Source organism: Musca domestica, unplaced genomic scaffold, assembly GCF_030504385.1.
Source record: "Musca domestica strain aabys unplaced genomic scaffold, Musca_domestica.polishedcontigs.V.1.1 15, whole genome shotgun sequence".
Lineage (NCBI taxonomy): Eukaryota > Metazoa > Arthropoda > Insecta > Diptera > Muscidae > Musca > Musca domestica.
In genome coordinates, this window is record NW_026712207.1 from 12,888,502 (window position 1) to 12,907,102 (window position 18,601).

The following is an 18,601-nucleotide window of genomic DNA, read 5'->3' on the forward strand; positions in this document are numbered from 1 at the left end:
ATTTAAGTCTAATTTTGAACATCTCGTAGAAAACCTTATTATTGTGCCATGGTTTCACCTGTGTAAAACAATTTAATGAAATAAATATAAAACTGTTAAAAAGTCTCACTTCCTTCACATAAAAACAAATACTTAGTTGACGGTTTCGAAAATTTATTTTACTCGATGATATTACTCGTTTGTGGACCGAGACTTATAGACAAATATGCATTTTAGGTCATGCGACAGTATACAAGTCTTGCATATCATTCAAAAGTAACAAAAATTGTGGCGTGTGAGGCCCGATTTTAATAAACAAGTCTGTCGATCAATAGATCCCTTGCTCCATAATTGTGATATTAATTTATATTGAATACCTATCATTCTGTACAAATTATAAGAAGAAGCATTTGTTTTTGTTCTTGAGGGCTTTGGCGGTGCATAGCTCTTTTTTATTAATATTTGGTAAACATTTAGACTTTTCCGCCAGCCGTATATATACTCAATTTAAGCAATTTATTTTCTTAACTCCTTCTAGGTTTCACAAAAACTCTTGGGAAAATCCAAAACGTATTAATGTGTTAAAGGCTTATAGATAATGCCCATATTGTCCTCAACAAGATCCGGTAGAAATAAGGATCCGGAAAAAGAAAATAATAACCAAGCAGTTAGAACATCAAAACGCGTTACCAGAAAGGCAACAACTGAAAGCAAGCTGAAAGAAAATAACACCGAAGTTAGAAAGACAAGAAAAGCCAAACTCAAGGATAAAGACATCATGGCTAACGAAGAGGAATCCAAATCTGCAAATGCACAGAATATAGAAAATGAAAATCCAACTGCCGAAAATGCAAACTGTGAAGAAAATCAAAATATAGAGCCTCCAGTTGAAGCCGAAGAAAAATGCAAAGCAGATGAAGCAACTCCCATGGATACATCGGCTACAAATGATGTGGAAGCAAATAAAGATATCAGTCCACCTAAAAAACAAAAGCTAGATGATGAACAGTCAGAGCAACAGCAAAAGGAAACAGAGAAGGAAGAAGCAAAGTCGTCGGAGCCTGGTGCTTCGAATAATATTGAAACTAAAGAAGAAACGAAAAATGTTTCAACTGGATTCTCTTTAAAATCGCAGGGAGTGAAAGTTAAAGACGAAGAAGAAACTAGCAATAATATGCCGGAGCAGCTATTGACTGTAATTTCTAATCTTTACCTCAATGTTGGAGAACGTTTGCGTCTTGATTTTCATCCAAGATGTCTCGATGACCTGACATACTGCCATCGTCATCATTATCATTCCGATTTGCCTGAGGCCCCCATTCAATCCCAAGCACGTAGTTTACGAAGTGCCCTTGATAACTACCGTTATGTGTCCTTTATTAATTCCACCACTGATATGGTACATCGTGGAGAGTTTCCCGGAAAAGGAATTTTTATGAAAATAATGGAACTTGTATTGGTAAGTTTATGGTTTTACAATTTTCCATTTTTATAATCTCTCACGACTACTTGATTTCAGAGCATAAACTATAGTACAAAACAACAGAATATTGTCACATTCCAACAATCCTATCACAAAGCTGTTGAACTGTTCTCCATGATTGTACGAACCTTTCCACCGTGCTGGCACAAACTGCGTACTTTCTATGTCGGCTTTTTGGAATACGGGTTGGATCAATCAAAGCTTGGCAATATAAAAAAAGATGAACCACTTTCCAAGTCAAACAAAATATTTGACATAATTTTGGATTTACTGGAGGAAGTGTTAAAAACAGCTGATCCGGATGAATTAAACACCAGTAAAAGTGATTCTTTACAAAAGCCCACAACTATATCCAGTTCAGCTTCCCATCTAACATCACCACAAAATTCCATGGATTTAAGTGTTTGCAATGATATATGGAATCAAAATGAATACGAAGAAAGGGAACGACAGAAACAGACATTTACTGCATTACAAATGGAACAGAAAATTGAACGGATATTCATGTGCCTGCGGCTGCTTTTGGAAATCTTGGAATATGATATGGCCATGTGGATTTTGCACCACTTTAAGAAAACCAAGGAATGGATATTTTGTAATGACAACCGTCCTTTGATTGTGGTCTTGTGTGAGCTAACACAGTACACAAGAATGACCCGTGTGGCAAGGAGAATATTTAGTGTCTACAGTGATAGTGCCAACAAGGGATTGTGTAAGGAGCGTCTCCAAGTATTAGAGGTAAGAGTTTCAATAATGAGCGAATTGGAATGTTTAAAAGAAGTTTTTTTTTTTTGTCTTGTTAGCGTTATATTTCTTTGCTAATGGTGGCCAGTAATACGGCTGATATGGAAAACACAGCAATTGGAGTTAAGTACCCTTACCTTGGAGAACAAACTAAGAATCTTATTAAGGAATTTTTCAAAATATTCAAAGGTAGGGACAGAAAAGTGTTTATGATTTCTAAATTCTAATCTGGTATCTCTGCATTACAGCACACAATCGCGAAGAAATATCGAAATACATTGAAACCATTCATCTACTGCGCATACCCTATGTACGCTACGAATTCATCGATAATGTATTATTTACCAACAGCGAACCATTAACACCACAAAAGATTGCTATTGATATTGCCAAGAAACGCTGGCTAAAGTACAAACCGCAAAGTGAACTCTCGAAACCGGATGAAGACATATCCCGTGAACAATACCTACATTTGCTTTTAGATGCTTTGCGTGAATACTGTGAGTGGCATGGTACAAAGACTTTCCTTCACATCATTACTGATCACGATAAGATATCACCGCTAACGACCACAACGGATTCGGTACATCGTTATCCCACCAATGGCAATGGAGTTTTGGTACTAAAGAAAGTTGCCAAAGACATTAAAAAGCTGGAAAGTCAATTGAGAATGGCTGTACGTATGTCAAAGCCAAAGGTGAATATATCACAGGCCGATATTTGTATCGATGAGACTATAATTGCCAAATATCGTAACGATTTGAAATACATCATTAGTCTTCAAAATGTTGTTCTCAAACAAAAGGAAACATATCCTGAGGTGGACTTTGGTGAATGGCTTGATTACCTTGGCGATTTTCCAGCTAAAAAATTAATCAAAGAGGAAGTACCGCAATAGTTCCTTTTATTTCCGATATTTTATGTGAATTTTTCTATTTATTTTGGTTGTGTCTGTGTCGAATACTGCCGTACTATTTATTTTATATTCGTGTTTAGATTTTTTACAATATACGATGAAATGAAAATTCAAAACCGATTTGGTGTGTATTTTTTGAAAAAATTTTAAAAGGGAGGGAAAACGGAATTATTTGGAACACAAGGAAGAAAAAAGGAAAAAAAGAGATTTTCAAGCTAAATTCTCGAAAAATGTATAATTTAGTAGAGCCCCCTTGTGCCTACACTGGCTACGTCAGTGATCTCTAACAATACTCTAACAAAAGAAAATATAATGAAACAAGTATTTTCCTTTTAATTTGCCATCATCACTATAGAATTTTATTCAACAATATTTTCTTTCTGTAATCTTATTTTTCATTTTTGTTTTTTTCATTATTATTAATAATATTCGTTTGATATTTTGAGTTTTTATACCTTTAAAAAGGTACTTTTGTTGTTGTGTTGAGTTTTGTTTAATTATTACGTGTTGTTGTGTGTGAGTGTATTTGTGTAGACTTCTTTTTTTCTGCTTATTTTTGTTTGTAATCATCACTAACAAAATATAATCATTTACATATCATCACCGTTTTCTTTATCATTACATTAAATATATGTATTTATATATGTCATTTGTCTATATATAAATGTCATTTATAGTCATATTTCTTATTATAGTTACATATATCTTCTTGTTTTTAAATACATTAAGGGTTGAAGGTCAATGCATCCATCATTACAGCTAATGTCGTATAAAATGCCAATCATACGTAAGAGTTGCAAATTAAGAATGACAAACCCCCTTTTTAAATGGTAGTCGTGATAGAGGATGTCAATTGCAGTGACCTTCTGTCCTTGTTCTCAATGTTATGCTGTGGCGTTGCTGGTATTTCATTTACAAACAAACATCGATAAGAAATGATATATTTTTATTTATATTCTTATTTTTGTTGTTTTTTTTTCATATTAATATATCATGTTGTTTTACACATTTATACAGCAAACAAAAAATGCCATAAATTTACGTATTTTTTGTCATTTCGAAATGTTTTTGTTGTTGTTAAAAACACATTTATGTAATATATTTTCTGTTTGTCATTTACTTATATGGTTTGTAAATCCTTATAAACTAATCTCACTACGCTTTAGTTTATTCTCTGGAATAAATACAAAAAATATCTCTATAGAAAAAAATGTCTTTATTTTTTTTTTCAATTTTCTTTTTTAACTACAAAAATAAATACATTTATAACAATCAGTTTCGTTATCGTTAATGTCATTACTATAAATAAATTATTCGACGTTGTAATTCTATTTTTTATTTCATTTTTTTTCTATTTTTTGTTTTGTATAAAACCCAAATTAAAAAATCCGAAAGCGGTTAACATTTTCATATATATATATTATATATTTTATTATATTATGGCCCTGTATTTTTAAGATGTGCTTCAAATTAGTTGAAAATACAGTATTAAAACAAACAAAAGCAATACACTGTTCTGTTAGCTAAAAACGACTCTAATATGTCTTCGCAGCCTTTAACTGCAATAGAATGGACTGGGCCACAAAGACTTGCTTGACACTGCAAACATATCTGGCAATGAATCGGCCGATGAATTGACCAGACGCGGATCTGAGTCAGTAGATCTTGGGACTGAGAGCTCAGTGAAACCACTTTTTCCAAGTACTGCATAAGCATTACCTTGGGAAATTTCAACAGAACTGGCTAACTGGAAGGGGATGTAGTGTTTCCAAAAAGGTTTGGCCGGTGAACTTCGAAAGGAAATCAAGGTCACTCATATCCATGACGAAGCTAGACTTGAAGCTTGTGGTGGGCCTAATTACAGGACACTGCAATATAAAGGCCATGACATCTAAATGGGGGGTGACGACACTGCCACTGCCCAACTCTTACAGGAGTGAGACAGAGTCTACTGGGTAAGAAAATTCTGCCAGTCTTGTCCTCCCTCTCCGACATCGAGCCAGCGGTCATTCTTCAGTTAGCCAGAAGACAAAAATGGCTAAGGACGACACGCTGATACACCGTGGATGCACACCTACTAAAATCTATACTATTTATTCAGATTCTTGCTTCTTCACTTCTTCTCGCTATTCTATTCCCCCATCTTCTTAAATTAGGATGATCACAATGGACCAGTAGGTCTCCGAGTGGAGTGGTTGTTTATACAACCGCGCATCCTTTAACATAACCTAACCTAAGACTAGCTTGATAGTATTTAGATCTAGAGCAGTGTTGCTTAAAATATTTTCTGCAGTAGTAGTGCTAATAGAGTATCTTCTTAAATTGACCACGACAGTTAAAACAATAAAAAATGTAAAGTTCAGCTCTGCCGAACTTTAATAAGTTCTGCATATTCCAGTGAGATCAGTTGGAGAATGCAGTCAAAGATTTTTAAAATGCCACCAAATGGGCGGTGCTGTTATGTGGACTCGGTACCAAAAAGGTTAACCTATGTAGGCAACTTTCTACCATAAGGATTGTTACCTATTGCGAGTCGTAAATACCAAATTTGAAACAATTCAGTGATAAAAATGACTAGAATAATCAAAATCGAGCGGTACCGATATATTGAGGCTGTTGGAAACCCAATATAGACAATGTTCTGCCAACTGTAGTAGAAAACATTATGAACTACAAACTCTGAATTTGACACAAATTTAATAGAAAATGTGCCGTAAATCGTCAAAATGCGAATGTTTGCAGTAGGACCCGTTGTAAACTCTAAATACCAATTTCAAACTTTTTTAATATTCTAGACACATTATATACCATTCTGGCAAATTTCAAAACTCTTCGTTAAATAATGTGATTTCAACAGACGGACATGGTTATGCTGATTTTGAATATATCTACTTTATGGGGCCTCAGATGGAAATATCCATCTCCGCCGCTCCATGATGGAGGAAATAAATAAAGAATGCTTGAATGTTTTTACATAATTTTTCATTTGACGCCGATCGTAGATGATCTAGAGACTCTTTGAATGCGCCTCTCTACATCAAGCATATCATTCTTGACATAGCTTGGGAGGGGTTCCGTTTGTAGTACCCAAACAGATACCGCGAAGAGAGTAAGCGATGGGGCTGGGTTCGTTCAAATTTATCGAATACTAACTCAAGGAATTTGTAGCGATTGTTGGCCGAAATTCGTCTGATATTTGTTTCAACTTCTAAGCCAAATTCCTACATGACTTGCAACCTTATTAATTAAGCTGTAGCGTACCTCCTCGGCAGAATAAAAATTATACAATGCCTTTTATAGGCACCTATTCGATCAAATGCCTTTTATAGGCACCAATTCGACCGAGAAAGATATATAAAACATGCGAAATGTTGTTTATTTATTTATCGCTATCGTTTGGTTAAATAATGTTTATGTGTACATAACTATAAATGTAATAGCTTTTCAATTTAAATGCTTCATCCTCTAATTAATCATTTATTATTATTTTTATTAATTACAAACATAAAATTTAAGCGATTTTTTAATGTAATATAATTTTATTTTTTTGAATATGTATCTGTTTGTTTTATTTTTCTTCTCTTTTTATAATATACCTGTAGTTTTGTTCTTCTTATTTTTTTTCATTATATATTTCAAATATATGCATGTGTATATAATGGAACAACATTTAATATTGATTTGTAGCTTAGTTTTGTGTTTCGGTTTCCTTCTTAGTTTTTATTCGTATACATTGAGTTAGGATTTGATTTTTTTTAAATGAATACAGTTATTCAAAATTAAGGGGAAAACAAACGGAAAATAATTCGATTTCAAACAAAACATATGGAATTATATTTGACTTTTTGACGATATGGCAAAATAGGCTTCAAAAAAATAAATTATTGAAAAAAAAAAAAACTATTTTAATGTATTTCGAATTTTAAACACAATTGTTAAAAGTACCGATTTCTTTAAGTTTAAAAATGAATCTAAATATCCTTCTGCACCTTAAGTAACTAGGAACTTCTTTAAATTCTGGCACACATTTATATTTGAATCATAGTACAATAAAGACAACGTAGAATAAGTTAGAGTAAGTTGGGAGTAATGAAACCTATCCATATGGATTTTAAGGTCAGAATAACTATTACAATAAATACAAACAATTTGTATTTTACCAAACAAAAAATAGGAACAATTGAATGAAAGATCAAGATTTCTTTTCAAAATCATGTTCTATATATCTCTAAAGATTTATTTCTTCACAATAAAGGAAATCGTTACAAGGATTTGATTGTAATTGAATTTTCTAAACCATATTTATATAATTGTTGAGACATGTCAAGCCAATCAAATAAAAAAAATTAAAATCGATTGTTAGCTGTGTCCTACCTTGATTTCATTGTACCATGATAGAAATATTGATTTTAATTTAAATCAAATAATTATCTGTCGGACTCCATCAAATCTAGCACTTCTAAAACTCTTGAATTATACTGTATACATATCCTAAGTCAAAGGATACGGCCTGTACCTGATCGAAATAGCGCTTTAAGAACATATGTCTCTTTGGATGAAATCTAGCTCACGGAACACACGATATTTTTCTTATACGAAGTATTCCGCCAACATTTTTAGTTCTTAGTTTTTTATGAAAGGTAAAAGGTAACTACCTTTTGGTAATTCACACACAAAAGGTCAAAGCTTTGAAAAAATAAAATATTTTATAGAAATCTAAGGGATTGTTCAATTTAGACCGTGTGCTGAACATTGTTATATTTGTATCTTAGACACTTAGAAATGAAAGAAAATTAACAATTTCTGTCCATTTCTTCTATGACCTATTTCACAAAGGGCCAACATTTAGTAATCATCATAAATCTCTTAAAATGCGAAATATTTTTCAATTTTCTTAAAACTCTGTAAATTCTTCTATTTTTATAGAGTTTACATCTAGCGTCAGGGTGGGATATGTATATTCACTCTTTGAAGTAATTCCCATACAATCCTAAACATTTACAATATCGACCCACATCCTTTTATCGAACAATCATAACTTTCATAGGCAAACTTCATTTAAATATTAATATTATTAAATATTTCTAACATTATATTTAGGATCCGCCCTTTTACTGATATACCTACACAAAACAAATAAGCAAAGGCTACAGTGCAACGTAGTATGTAATACGGGTATGTAATACCCGTAGTTTCTGTAGATCTGAAACCCTTTGGATTAGAAAGAACGAATCCCCCAAGATATTGGGATATATAATTGGACCACTTAGCAAAGACAAATTCCGTGGCAATGATTTACAACAATAGGCCCCTATTCTGAACCTTTTTTAAATTATACTCCGATACGTCACAATAAGTCGGTGAATATTCTGATTAAATTCTAAGATAGACTAAAATTTGTGTGTTATCTACTCGTAGTAAACTCGATTTGGATAACAGTTGAAAATATTGAAGTTGCAAAAAAAATCAGTAATTTATTAAAAAGTGAGATTGATAATCGATTCTGAAACTCTTCAAGAAATATTGGCGTTTCATTCTGTATTAATATATTATAATTGTACCCTACAACACTATGTGTTGGGTGTTGTAAGTTTGATTGGGCCAAAAATTATGTAACGCCTCGAAATAATGGTTTCCGGCATAGGATCTATATGCGGATCTTCCTATCACGCGAGCTGAGTCGATCTAGCTATGTAAGTCTGTCCGTCTTTCCATGCTAATTTGTAATGACTCTACAGGTCGCAATTGTGGCCCGATCCTGACGAAATTGAAAATGGAGATGGGGTTAGGGTTATATTTAGGGATTGAATGGTTTTGGCAGTAGCTCTATAGGCCATAATTATGAACCAATCGACGCGGAAATTTGCATGGAGTTAGAGTGTAGGGCTGGTCAGAATAAACGTACAATATTTAGCAGGTAAAATAAGCCATAATTTCTAAGTAAAAAATACGAAAATTTCCACTAAACCTCAAAAATTTTCAATCCTGGCCAAATCACAAATACATCAAAAGGTTATTTCTGACCATTATAGTAATGCTAATAGTCATGATATCAGATATGTAGCAAAATAGGTACAACATATATGTAAAAGAAATAGATCCTAGTTATTCTGCTTATAAGTCAAGAAGCGCTGGAAGGATTTTCACAATTCTCATCAAGTCGTAATGGTCTCCGGCAAAGAAAGAAATTCCCGCAAAAATATGACAAATTCTAACGTGTGGAATAAATTCAATTTTTTAAATGAATGTAGTTAAATGTTTCTTTTTCAATCAAACAGAAATATGAGTTTTATTATTAATTATATAAACAAAGGAAATGAAAGAAAAAAGTTTTTTTTTTCAGAAACAAATCATTGTAACTTAAGTATCAATAAAATTTGTCTAACAATTTATAATACAATAACAATATAGACTGTGTGTGTGTGTGTATGTCTGTTGGGAGTTTCTGTGTATTGTGTACATTATAAACTAATTCTTACTTACTAATAGACTTTCAGTTTTTATTTTTCATTTCTTTAAAAGCATGAAAAATATTTATATTTTATTTCTCCTTTTTTTTGTCCTAAAACGTATAACTAGATAATTTCTTAGTTATATGCTTAAATTAAATTGTAATAGTATAGTTTAAAAGAAACAATTAGGAAATAAAAGTGTTTTTTAAATTTTTATTTATAAATTAACTTAAGATTTAAATAATGATTCGTTACTGTGAAACTATACATAATTTATTTTTAAAAAATTTGTTTTTCAATTCATTGTGTATTAGGATGTGTATTGACTGTGTGTGATTAATAACTTGTTGCCTTTAGGGCCCGCACAAAATTGTTGAAGATTTATGAAATTAACAATACAATTTTGGACCCATTTGGGTCCATCCTTGATGTGTTTTTTATCAATTATAATTCTTTTGTCTTGAGAAAGTTTCCCACCCAACGAACCAATACGAAATTACAAAAGAATGCTAAAGCATTTGATACAGAAACTTCGGGAAAAATGTGAATTCATTAGTAAGAAGCGATGTGGATGTGAAACAGTGTCATTTGCTCATCCATCGCCCAAAGACAATCTTTCTGTCCTGAATATTTTAATGTGAGAATTCCTGATTGGAGAATTGTATATCATCTGGAATAGTGGTATTTAAAATGAATGTTTGGACGGCATATACATTTGTAATCATTTTTCAAAAATTTTCAACGGGTTCCTTCACATACCCAATAAAATAGTTCACTAAATTTAAAATATTGTTTGTGGTATATATGGAAAATGTTTTATTAATTGTATTTTTTATTTCTCTAATGTCTTCCCTTTAAATTAAATAAACCTATAATTTGTTATAAGGCTAACCTATCTGACCATAGTTATATGCAATGCCTTGCAAAATTTTAAATTCTTTTTAAAAGTAAATCCCATAACACAGTACTTTAATCCAGCCTATTATCAGATCCATTTGACACGAGGGATATTGAATAAATATGGCCAGTATCTGTGTGATTTCTTTTGAAAGAAAAATGCTCCAAATAAATGTAAAGGTAATGTTTAGTTTTTTTATCTTTTGTGTGTATTTCTTAAAGAAAATTTACAAACTAATAGTAGATTTCTTCACGTTCATGGTTTTTGTTGTGTTTTCTTGTTAATTAACATTTAAAACTTAACAAATAACTTAAATAAACAAGTTGTAATATTTTATTGAGTTGAAACAAAGTCATTATTATGAAGTCATTATGCAAGTAGGATTGGGTGATGAACATTTGAAATTTTTAAACAATAATATTTAAATGTCTTCAATATCTATACTTCAATAATAAATAAAACTAAACATACAAAATTATAAAAATTTCCGAACGCTGCCATAAAAAAAGAATTATTTTCTTTTCTATTAAAAGTTGTGGGTATTTAGAGTCGACCATTAGGTGAGCCAATGGAAATGAAAAATGCTAATCATCACCTCCAAAGCAATGGACATTTTTCCGCACACGAAAAAAATCCTTGGAAATAACAAATTCGATTTATGTTTCGTAAGCAAGCGATTCAAAACATTACTGTATTGGAGTTGTTATTCTCAAACTAATAATATTTTAGTTAGTTATTTCCATTTTTTTTAATACAACTTATTAATTAAAAAAAAAAAAACTACCCCATGAGCGGGAATTAGTCTCTTAAAAGTATCCAACCTTCAAACATCCTCAACCCATTTCTACTTGCATAGCACATGTCCACCTCATTACTGTTGCTTTATTTTGTTTAGAACTATTTATTTTTGATTAATGATTTTTGCTTGTTTCTATGTGCTTGTTGCGTGTGTTTCCTGATTCATTTCTTTTCTTGTTTGTAAAAAATTACAATTGTTCAAAATTTGTTTAACAAACATAGGTGTGATTTGTCCTCTTAACTTTAAATAAAAGACTTGTTTTCAAAATAAGAAATTTTACTAAAAAAAAAATGATACAGTTTAAGAGGATAAAAATAAACTAAAAAGTACGTATATTTAAAAATTAAAACAACTTTATTACCTATACAAGACAATTAGTTCAGGGATGTGGTTTTCTTTAGTTTTGTTTTGTAAATTATTGATTACTTATAGTGTTCTACTAATTTGTATTTGATAGGATTCATTGTGTAGACTTGTTGTTTGTAGTTTTATTTCATTCAGTTTATTTTCACTACAAATTATGATGCTTAGAGGAGATGGTTTGGTTGCTACCGTTTCTTATAGCCAGTCAACAGCAAGGAGGAATTGAAGGAGTAGGAGCAGCAAGCGGTAACTCTGAAACTGTCAAAAATGAAGACTATTGGAGCAAGGATGTTTGTTGTACAGTATTATCGTTTCGGCTTCTTAGTTTTGTTTAACAATAACTAGTTTCTTCTTTAGTTTTTCTTAATTTACATTCATGTTCGTTCTTGGATGTTTATTTTTTCGGGTTTCCCTTTTTTGAAAAGAAATACTTTTTTTCAGCTTCTTCTTGTGTGGTATTAAATAACAACAACTAACAACAATAATGATATTTTTTCTGGTTTTGTGACAACAATATAACATAATAATACACGACCTTTCGATACTGCATATTTTTGCAATAAATTGGATTTACATTTATCGTAAATTGTATCTCTGTTTGGGCTATATTTATTTGGAAGAGTCCATAACAAAATTGCCGTTGATTTCTACCCATTTGTCATCTTCGTTGAGCACATATTCCAGTAGTGTCTCATAGTCGGGGACTCATCCTTCATTTGCCGTATTGGCATGTCTCGTTGTATTATTGGCATTGTTGTTGTTACTATTACTATTGTATTCTGTGGAGTGGGGTGATGGTTCCATTTTAATAACACCCAAGTGGGGGGTTTGTATTCGCAATTGATGTTGCAAAAACGCACCACCGCCACCAGGTGCTGGATGTATGCGTCCGACGACCACACCACCCATAGTTACAAAATCACCATTGGCTGTTAAATGGCCACCCACTAATTGAGCGGCATTTATGGAACTTAATTCGAGTGTTTGAGCTGCTGTTGCAATATTGGAAAACGCTTCAAGATTGGACGGTGCTGCAGCTATTGTTGCTGTCGCAGCAGCGTTGGCAGCCGAAGAGCCACCATTGGCTGCATGTGTCGCTATTATGGTTGTGTTGTTGTTTTGCAATTGTTGTTGGTGTTGTGCTAAGGTAGAGGTAATAATTTGACGTGTGTGTTGCTGTTGTTGTTGATGCTGTTGCTGGTGTTGTTGCTGTTGTTGAGCGAGTGCTTGCTGCTGTTGTTGTTGCTGCTGCTGCTGCTGTTGTTGTTGCTGATGATGTTGTTGTTGTTGAAGCCCATTGGATGTAGCTTCAGTAGCAACCACCATCATATCCTCTAGTCATCCCTCCTCTTCCTCGGTTTTAATCTTGACGGGAACATAGACTTTGTCCATTACATGGATTTTTATATGGTTATTAAGAGTACTAGATTGACGGAATTGTTTTTTACAAACGGCACATTCAAAAGGTTTTTCACCTGCAAGGAAGCGAATAGAAAATACAGATTAGACAATTTCAAACAAGAGCTAGTGGAAAGGCTTTAAATTAAAATAAAAATTAAATTAAAAACTAATATGATATATATGTAATATAAAATCCTGTTCAAATTAATATTTAATAAAAACATGAGAATAAATTGCAATTTTATTAGGGCATTCTCTCATTTTTAAAATGTACTATAAAGCACCAGAGATGAATGATATGCCTGGATTATCTTTTAAAAATATTATCCAAAATGTTCAATATTTTATTGCCACGGTCAATATCCTTTATTCGCGCCACGCAATGTACTTTTCTTCTAATAACTGATTTTAAAAAGGGTTTGTTTTATTTTAAAAACAAATACAAACACAAGATTGGCAGAAGTCGTGCTCACTCAGAAAAAATACTTGAGTACTTCAGACAGTATTCGAATTAAAAATAGTGAAAGGCAAATACATTCCCTGTTATCTACTTAAAATTAACATCGGGTTTAAATTCAGAAGAATGAACAATTTAACTAACCTGTATGAATTTTCAAATGATTTGTTAGCGTACTCAATTGACGAAAATGTTTCGGGCAATAGGTACAATTAAACGGTTTCTCTCCGGTATGTATTTTCAAATGGTTTGTTAGTGTGGACGATTGACGAAATGTTTTATCACAAACATTGCATTTGTACGGTTTTTCTCCAGTGTGAATTTTCACATGATTGGTTAGTGTGCTCAGTTGCCGGAATCGCCGTTCGCAGACATTACACTGAAATGGCTTTTCCGGTGCCGGACCTCCAGCCGATACGGGCGTTGAACTGCCATTGTGGCCGTTGGTCAAGACGGTAGCATCGCGGGCAATAAAATGTTGTTCCGATAGTGCAGGACTGTGTGCAGCGGTGGCCACCAAATGAGCCAATGGATGTTGCTGCAGTATGGCATGATGGTGGGCCAAAGCACTGCCAGGTGCAGGTCCATTCCCACCGTTTTGATGTTCAGCTGCCGCAGCTTGAGCGGCTGCGGCCTGGGCCGCTGCCATGGCTGCTGCTTGGGCGGCCGCGTGTGCCTCAGCACTTACTCCTGCCAAATGCATAAATGGTATTGGAATTTCCGTTGGTGCAGCAGTCGTTGGACCCTGCTGATGATGATTGTTGTTGTGGGCACCGCCTCCACCACCGCCGGTTCCACTGCCGCCTCCGCTACCATTGCTGGATGTTCCATTTGTACTTTCATTGTTATTGTTATTATTGTTGTTGTTATTATTATGATTAGGCGACGATGATACAATTACAATTTCACAGTTTGGCATTGCCGCTGCCGCTGCTGCAGCAGCATGAGCATGTTGCAGACTTTTTATATGCATTCTAGGAATGCTGCGTTGTCTTTCTTCTCTTGCAGAAAAGTGTACAAAGAAGTATTACCTAATTACCAAAAAATTATTGAATAACTTTATGGTTGGTTGGTTGGTAAGTTGTTTTGTTGGTCTTCTAAAAATTACAGCTATCTGTTTCCGGTTTTGTGACTCGACCTATTCACTTTAGAAGCTCATAGGCCTGGTCGTTCATTTAGAAGTTAAGTGATGGATGCAGCTATCAGTTAATTGTTGGATTATTCTCTCCGTTTCACAGATTTTAGATATCAATTATCACGTTTTTCGGAAAATTTTGCCATCAATGTTGTTGTTTGTAGGACGGAGTTCATCAGTCCTGGCAACACTAGCAAATTGTATAGGAAAATGTCACCTGCAAATGAAAAGGAAATGGAAAATATATGATTATTTGTGTGAAAAAAGAACACTATATTTATTAATATACTAACTAAAAATCCGTTTTAGCTGATACACATTTTTGTAATAGATATATTAACAAAACTATTCTTGTCATATCTATATATTTAAATTATTACAAAAGATATGGTGACATAACATATTTGTCTACTACGAACGCCATCTATTGAATCAAAGTAACAATCAATTGTCCAATATAATAAGAATTATGTCATTTTCAGCTCTGATCAAATGTTCACAAAAGGTAATCATAACTTTATACCTTCATCATATTTATAAGACTTTAGGGAGTACAAACCAACCCACAAGTATTCTCTCTTTTGTTTTCATCTGCCGTAGTTTAGTATGAGAAACAGTCCCCAACCACTAGATACCTACTACTGAAAACAAGATTTTGGACATCACTGCTTTAGAGTTCCAAAGAATGACATGATTGTAGGCTGGTGCCATTGTACCGAAAAAAAATTGTATCTGATAACTCTACTCAGAAAAAATGAATGTGCAGACACTTATATCCCTATTGATTAGAATATTATAACCTTTTTACCAGAAAAAAGTACTTATCATTTGTCAAGGCTGTCACAGTTGTAACTACGTCCAGCTCATATAACTAGGTCCAGCCCATATAAGCCGAAATATGATCCTTACAATCTTCCATGAATTATATTATTCCATGAATTATTTATACTTTTATATGTACGATCAGTTGTATGATTATTTGGCAATGTTCACCGTGGATAAATTTGTATAATTTGGCCAAATCTTAGAAAATCCGGCGATATAAGCCAATTTCATACTTTCCAAAGCCGTGGCACATGATTAAACAGGACTACATCACACAGATCAGCCACATTGCTTACATTTATTGCTTGAGAGAACGAGGACGATTTAAATGCTAGTTTCTTTACATTTAAAAAAGTTTTTGATTCTTATATCAAAAGCAATTCAGGGATTGTTTTGAGGACGAATAGTTTTTCCTTTTTTGTTTTTATATTTCGCGCGACACAGAAAAATACCAAGAAAATACTTGTATGGTAGTCACTACTACACTAAAATACAACCATGCATTGTAAGAAAACACGTTTTTGTTGTTGCTCTCCCATAGATTTGATCGATCATAATTTCTCCCGCTCTTTTTCTCTTCGAATTTTGACACTTCGGTAAGTTACTCTACGTTTTTTTTTGTTCTCTTTGCTCTCACACAAATCACATTGGAAATTTATGCAAAGTCTTGAAAGAAATTTCTTTTAGAAATTTTTTGAAAAACCCATAATCAATAACAAACGTAGACGATATTAGGACGAATAGCACCTGTCGCTGTGCATATTTGTGTTTTATTTTTTATTTCCACTGTTTTCAAGCACAAACTTTGAGAGGTTAGAGAATTTCAAGGCAAAATCATGCAAGGAAAAAATATCAGCTGGCGCGACCATGTGTCTGGTTATAGCTGTTCGAGAAATTAGGCGATTAACGCGGTCTTTTTTATTAAGACGGTTGGTAAAAAGCGAGGGAACACATAGCCGGTTATGTTAGCAAATTGTTTTTGGTTTTAAAATGGAAAACACTGTCGTATACCTTAATGTAGAACACACTAATGGTGAATTGTAAGTTTTAAGATTTTCCGATTATGCCAACGTGTTTTGTTTTCTTTTTTCTTGTTACAGAGCCACTGCCACCAACCAAAGTTGAATTGTTTGTGCGCGAAGACTATGAAAAATAACTTTCACCTCCCTTTAGCCCCCTCTCAAAAACGACAAACACATTACTACCTCCTCCGCCGCTCCGCACACCTTCATCTTTACCTCTTACCCAACGACATTCAATGTCTCTCTCACACCCCACAGCACTAACCAACCAACCACTTGACAAGTTTAACACGAGCCGATCGGATCGAGTTGGGCCGTGTTGATTTTTCGAAATGACTTTTTCGCTTCTTACGTGCGTTACATGTGTTCGCTCGCTCGTTAATTTACGTATGTATATTTTTGTCAAAAAGAGGAACAGATTGTCAATACACAGATTACACAGAGGAAAGCGAGCAACTTGCAGGCTGCCTTAAAATGAATGGACGGAACGACTGGCAGACTGTTGCCTGCCAGCTAAAATAATGGCCACAATTTAAGCAGTCCATCCAGCCAGCCATCCATCCTAAACTATGTCGTGTGTCTTTTTCTCTTATAACACGGCGAAAGTTTCTCTATTGAGCTCAGGGTCTGGGTGGCGAATAAATGATATTGGCAGATTTGGGATAAGCATTCGTGGAATGTTCTGTAAATGCAGTTTAAAGCACACTTTACTTGAATTGAATTTTCATTGAAGAAAACATGAATTTCCACTTTTTCGTCTCTCGCTTGTTATCTTCGCCTTTGAGTAGACGACTGACTTTGGTGCCTCTTATTTAACGGCACGGCACAGCAGCACAGACACCACACCGACACCATCGCACAATGCTTGTTTTGTTAGCAGCCAGCAGTCTCACTCAGTCTCTTCCGTGTTTTGTGAACCAGTTCATTTGTTCTGTTGATTATTTCCACAACACAAACATTGTTGTTTTTTTGAGGTTAGACCTTTTCATATTTCTATATGCGGATTTCAGACACGATATTTTGCGTTTGATTTGTCGCGGATTTCAATGAACACTTCTCATTTCGATTAATGGTCGGTCTACGAACATTACAACGATTACGTCTATAGAGTTGTCACGTCACACCCGTGCAAATATTTTCACTTTTTCTTTTCTTGAAAGCACACGCACGCACAAACGACACACCATAGCAGCAGCAGCTCAGTGCTCACTCGATTTTTCACTTATTGCCCGTTTCAACTTTGACCTACCTTACCTCTGTCTGCCTGCCAGTTGGCTTCGTTCGTTTTTTTGTGTAATGTGGCGAGGCAGTTCCACCAGTTTTCCTTCCCTGTTTTGAATGTGTAGTTGAATTGAGGCGAAAACCTTTCGAAACTCGTTATGAATCAAAGGAATTTCGGTGTGTGCTTTCCTAAATTTCAATGCATTTTTTCAGGCAATTGGTTCTTCATTCAAACACCTTTATTCCCGTCGTCGTCGTCAACGTTTCTCTTTTCACATTCCTTTCTCTTTCCTTGCAGTGTGCAGCAACGCAATCCTTTCAACGTTCAAAGCTTTGCTTTTATGGTTTCCAATCAGTCACCTTTTTCAGAAATGTTTCAATGTTAACATAAAAACTTAATTGTATATCAAAAGTATTGTTTTGATTTAAACTAAACTTCTTTTAAATTGTTGAGGTCGGTCGGTTAGGAAAAAAGTGTATTTGCTTTTTTCTTGATGTTACAATTCAGTTCAGACCCGTTTTGACAGTTCAGCGGTAGCTGTGTTCAATATGTCTGTTGTGATGTAAAAAATAGTAGTGTAAGATGAAGGGAGGGTACCTATTTCAGAGTGATTGAATGTGAGTTGGAATTATCAATTCACATTGGCTGCTCAATTTAATGCTAGGGAGATTCGCATTTTCAAAATTATCAATTGAGTGCTTGCTTCATCTTTGACCGCGTTACTTAAAATTCAACGAAGCGTTAACGTACAAATATGCAACTTTCGTACTACGGTAAAATGTTTGTACATCCGTAATACCCAAATATGCCAGGTCCACATCTTAAAATCTACCTAATGATGACGCTTTAAGAATTGATGAATGTAAAAGTTTTTACTACGATAACCGATTCTCCCTCAATGACAC

General features: G+C 33.9%; 3 protein-coding genes across 8 annotated transcripts; 1 reads left to right on the forward strand and 2 right to left on the reverse strand.

Annotated features, from left to right (window-relative positions):
* Positions 1-363: 363 nt before the first annotated feature.
* Positions 364-3,242, forward strand: LOC101897702 (uncharacterized). The gene is made up of 5 exons (XM_005188662.4): positions 364-444; positions 518-1,438; positions 1,499-2,200; positions 2,266-2,395; positions 2,455-3,242. The coding sequence occupies exons 2-5, from the start codon at positions 578-580 to the stop codon at positions 3,102-3,104; spliced, it is 2,343 nt and encodes a 780-aa protein (XP_005188719.2). The 5' UTR covers positions 364-444; positions 518-577; the 3' UTR covers positions 3,105-3,242.
* Positions 3,243-10,526: 7,284 nt separating this feature from the next.
* On the reverse strand, positions 10,527-12,963 carry LOC105262148 (uncharacterized protein DDB_G0283357). Its single transcript, XM_011296321.3, has one exon. It carries the CDS (start codon positions 12,961-12,963, stop codon positions 12,340-12,342), a length of 624 nt encoding a protein of 207 aa, XP_011294623.2. The 3' UTR covers positions 10,527-12,339.
* Positions 12,964-12,972: 9 nt separating this feature from the next.
* Positions 12,973-18,235, reverse strand: LOC131800343 (adult enhancer factor 1-like). Of its 6 annotated transcripts, none has more exons than XM_059119673.1 (3): positions 17,729-18,235; positions 13,637-14,844; positions 12,973-13,109 (listed from the first exon to the last, which is right to left on the reverse strand). In XM_059119673.1, the coding sequence occupies exons 2-3, from the start codon at positions 14,463-14,465 to the stop codon at positions 12,973-12,975; spliced, it is 966 nt and encodes a 321-aa protein (XP_058975656.1). In that variant the 5' UTR covers positions 14,466-14,844; positions 17,729-18,235. The 6 variants fall into 6 exon arrangements, with proteins under 6 accessions (XP_058975656.1, XP_058975655.1, XP_058975660.1 ...); XM_059119672.1 differs by having other exon boundaries at positions 17,724-18,235; XM_059119677.1 differs by lacking the exon at positions 17,729-18,235 and adding an exon at positions 16,698-17,078.
* Positions 18,236-18,601: the final 366 nt, after the last annotated feature.

Excerpts from the sequence above, each read along its gene's own strand:
- LOC101897702 (XM_005188662.4), top strand. The coding sequence starts at position 578 with ATGCCCATATTGTCCTCAACAAGATCCGGTAGAAATAAGGATCCGGAA. Across the intron at positions 1,439-1,498 it reads AAATAATGGAACTTGTATTG|AGCATAAACTATAGTACAAA; the intron begins GTAAGTTTATGG and ends ACTTGATTTCAG. Across the intron at positions 2,201-2,265 it reads AGCGTCTCCAAGTATTAGAG|CGTTATATTTCTTTGCTAAT; the intron begins GTAAGAGTTTCA and ends TTGTCTTGTTAG.
- LOC105262148 (XM_011296321.3), bottom strand. The coding sequence starts at position 12,963 with ATGATGGTGGTTGCTACTGAAGCTACATCCAATGGGCTTCAACAACAA.
- LOC131800343 (XM_059119673.1), bottom strand. The coding sequence starts at position 14,465 with ATGCATATAAAAAGTCTGCAACATGCTCATGCTGCTGCAGCAGCGGCA. Across the intron at positions 13,110-13,636 it reads TCATTTGAAAATTCATACAG|GTGAAAAACCTTTTGAATGT; the intron begins GTTAGTTAAATT and ends GCTTCCTTGCAG.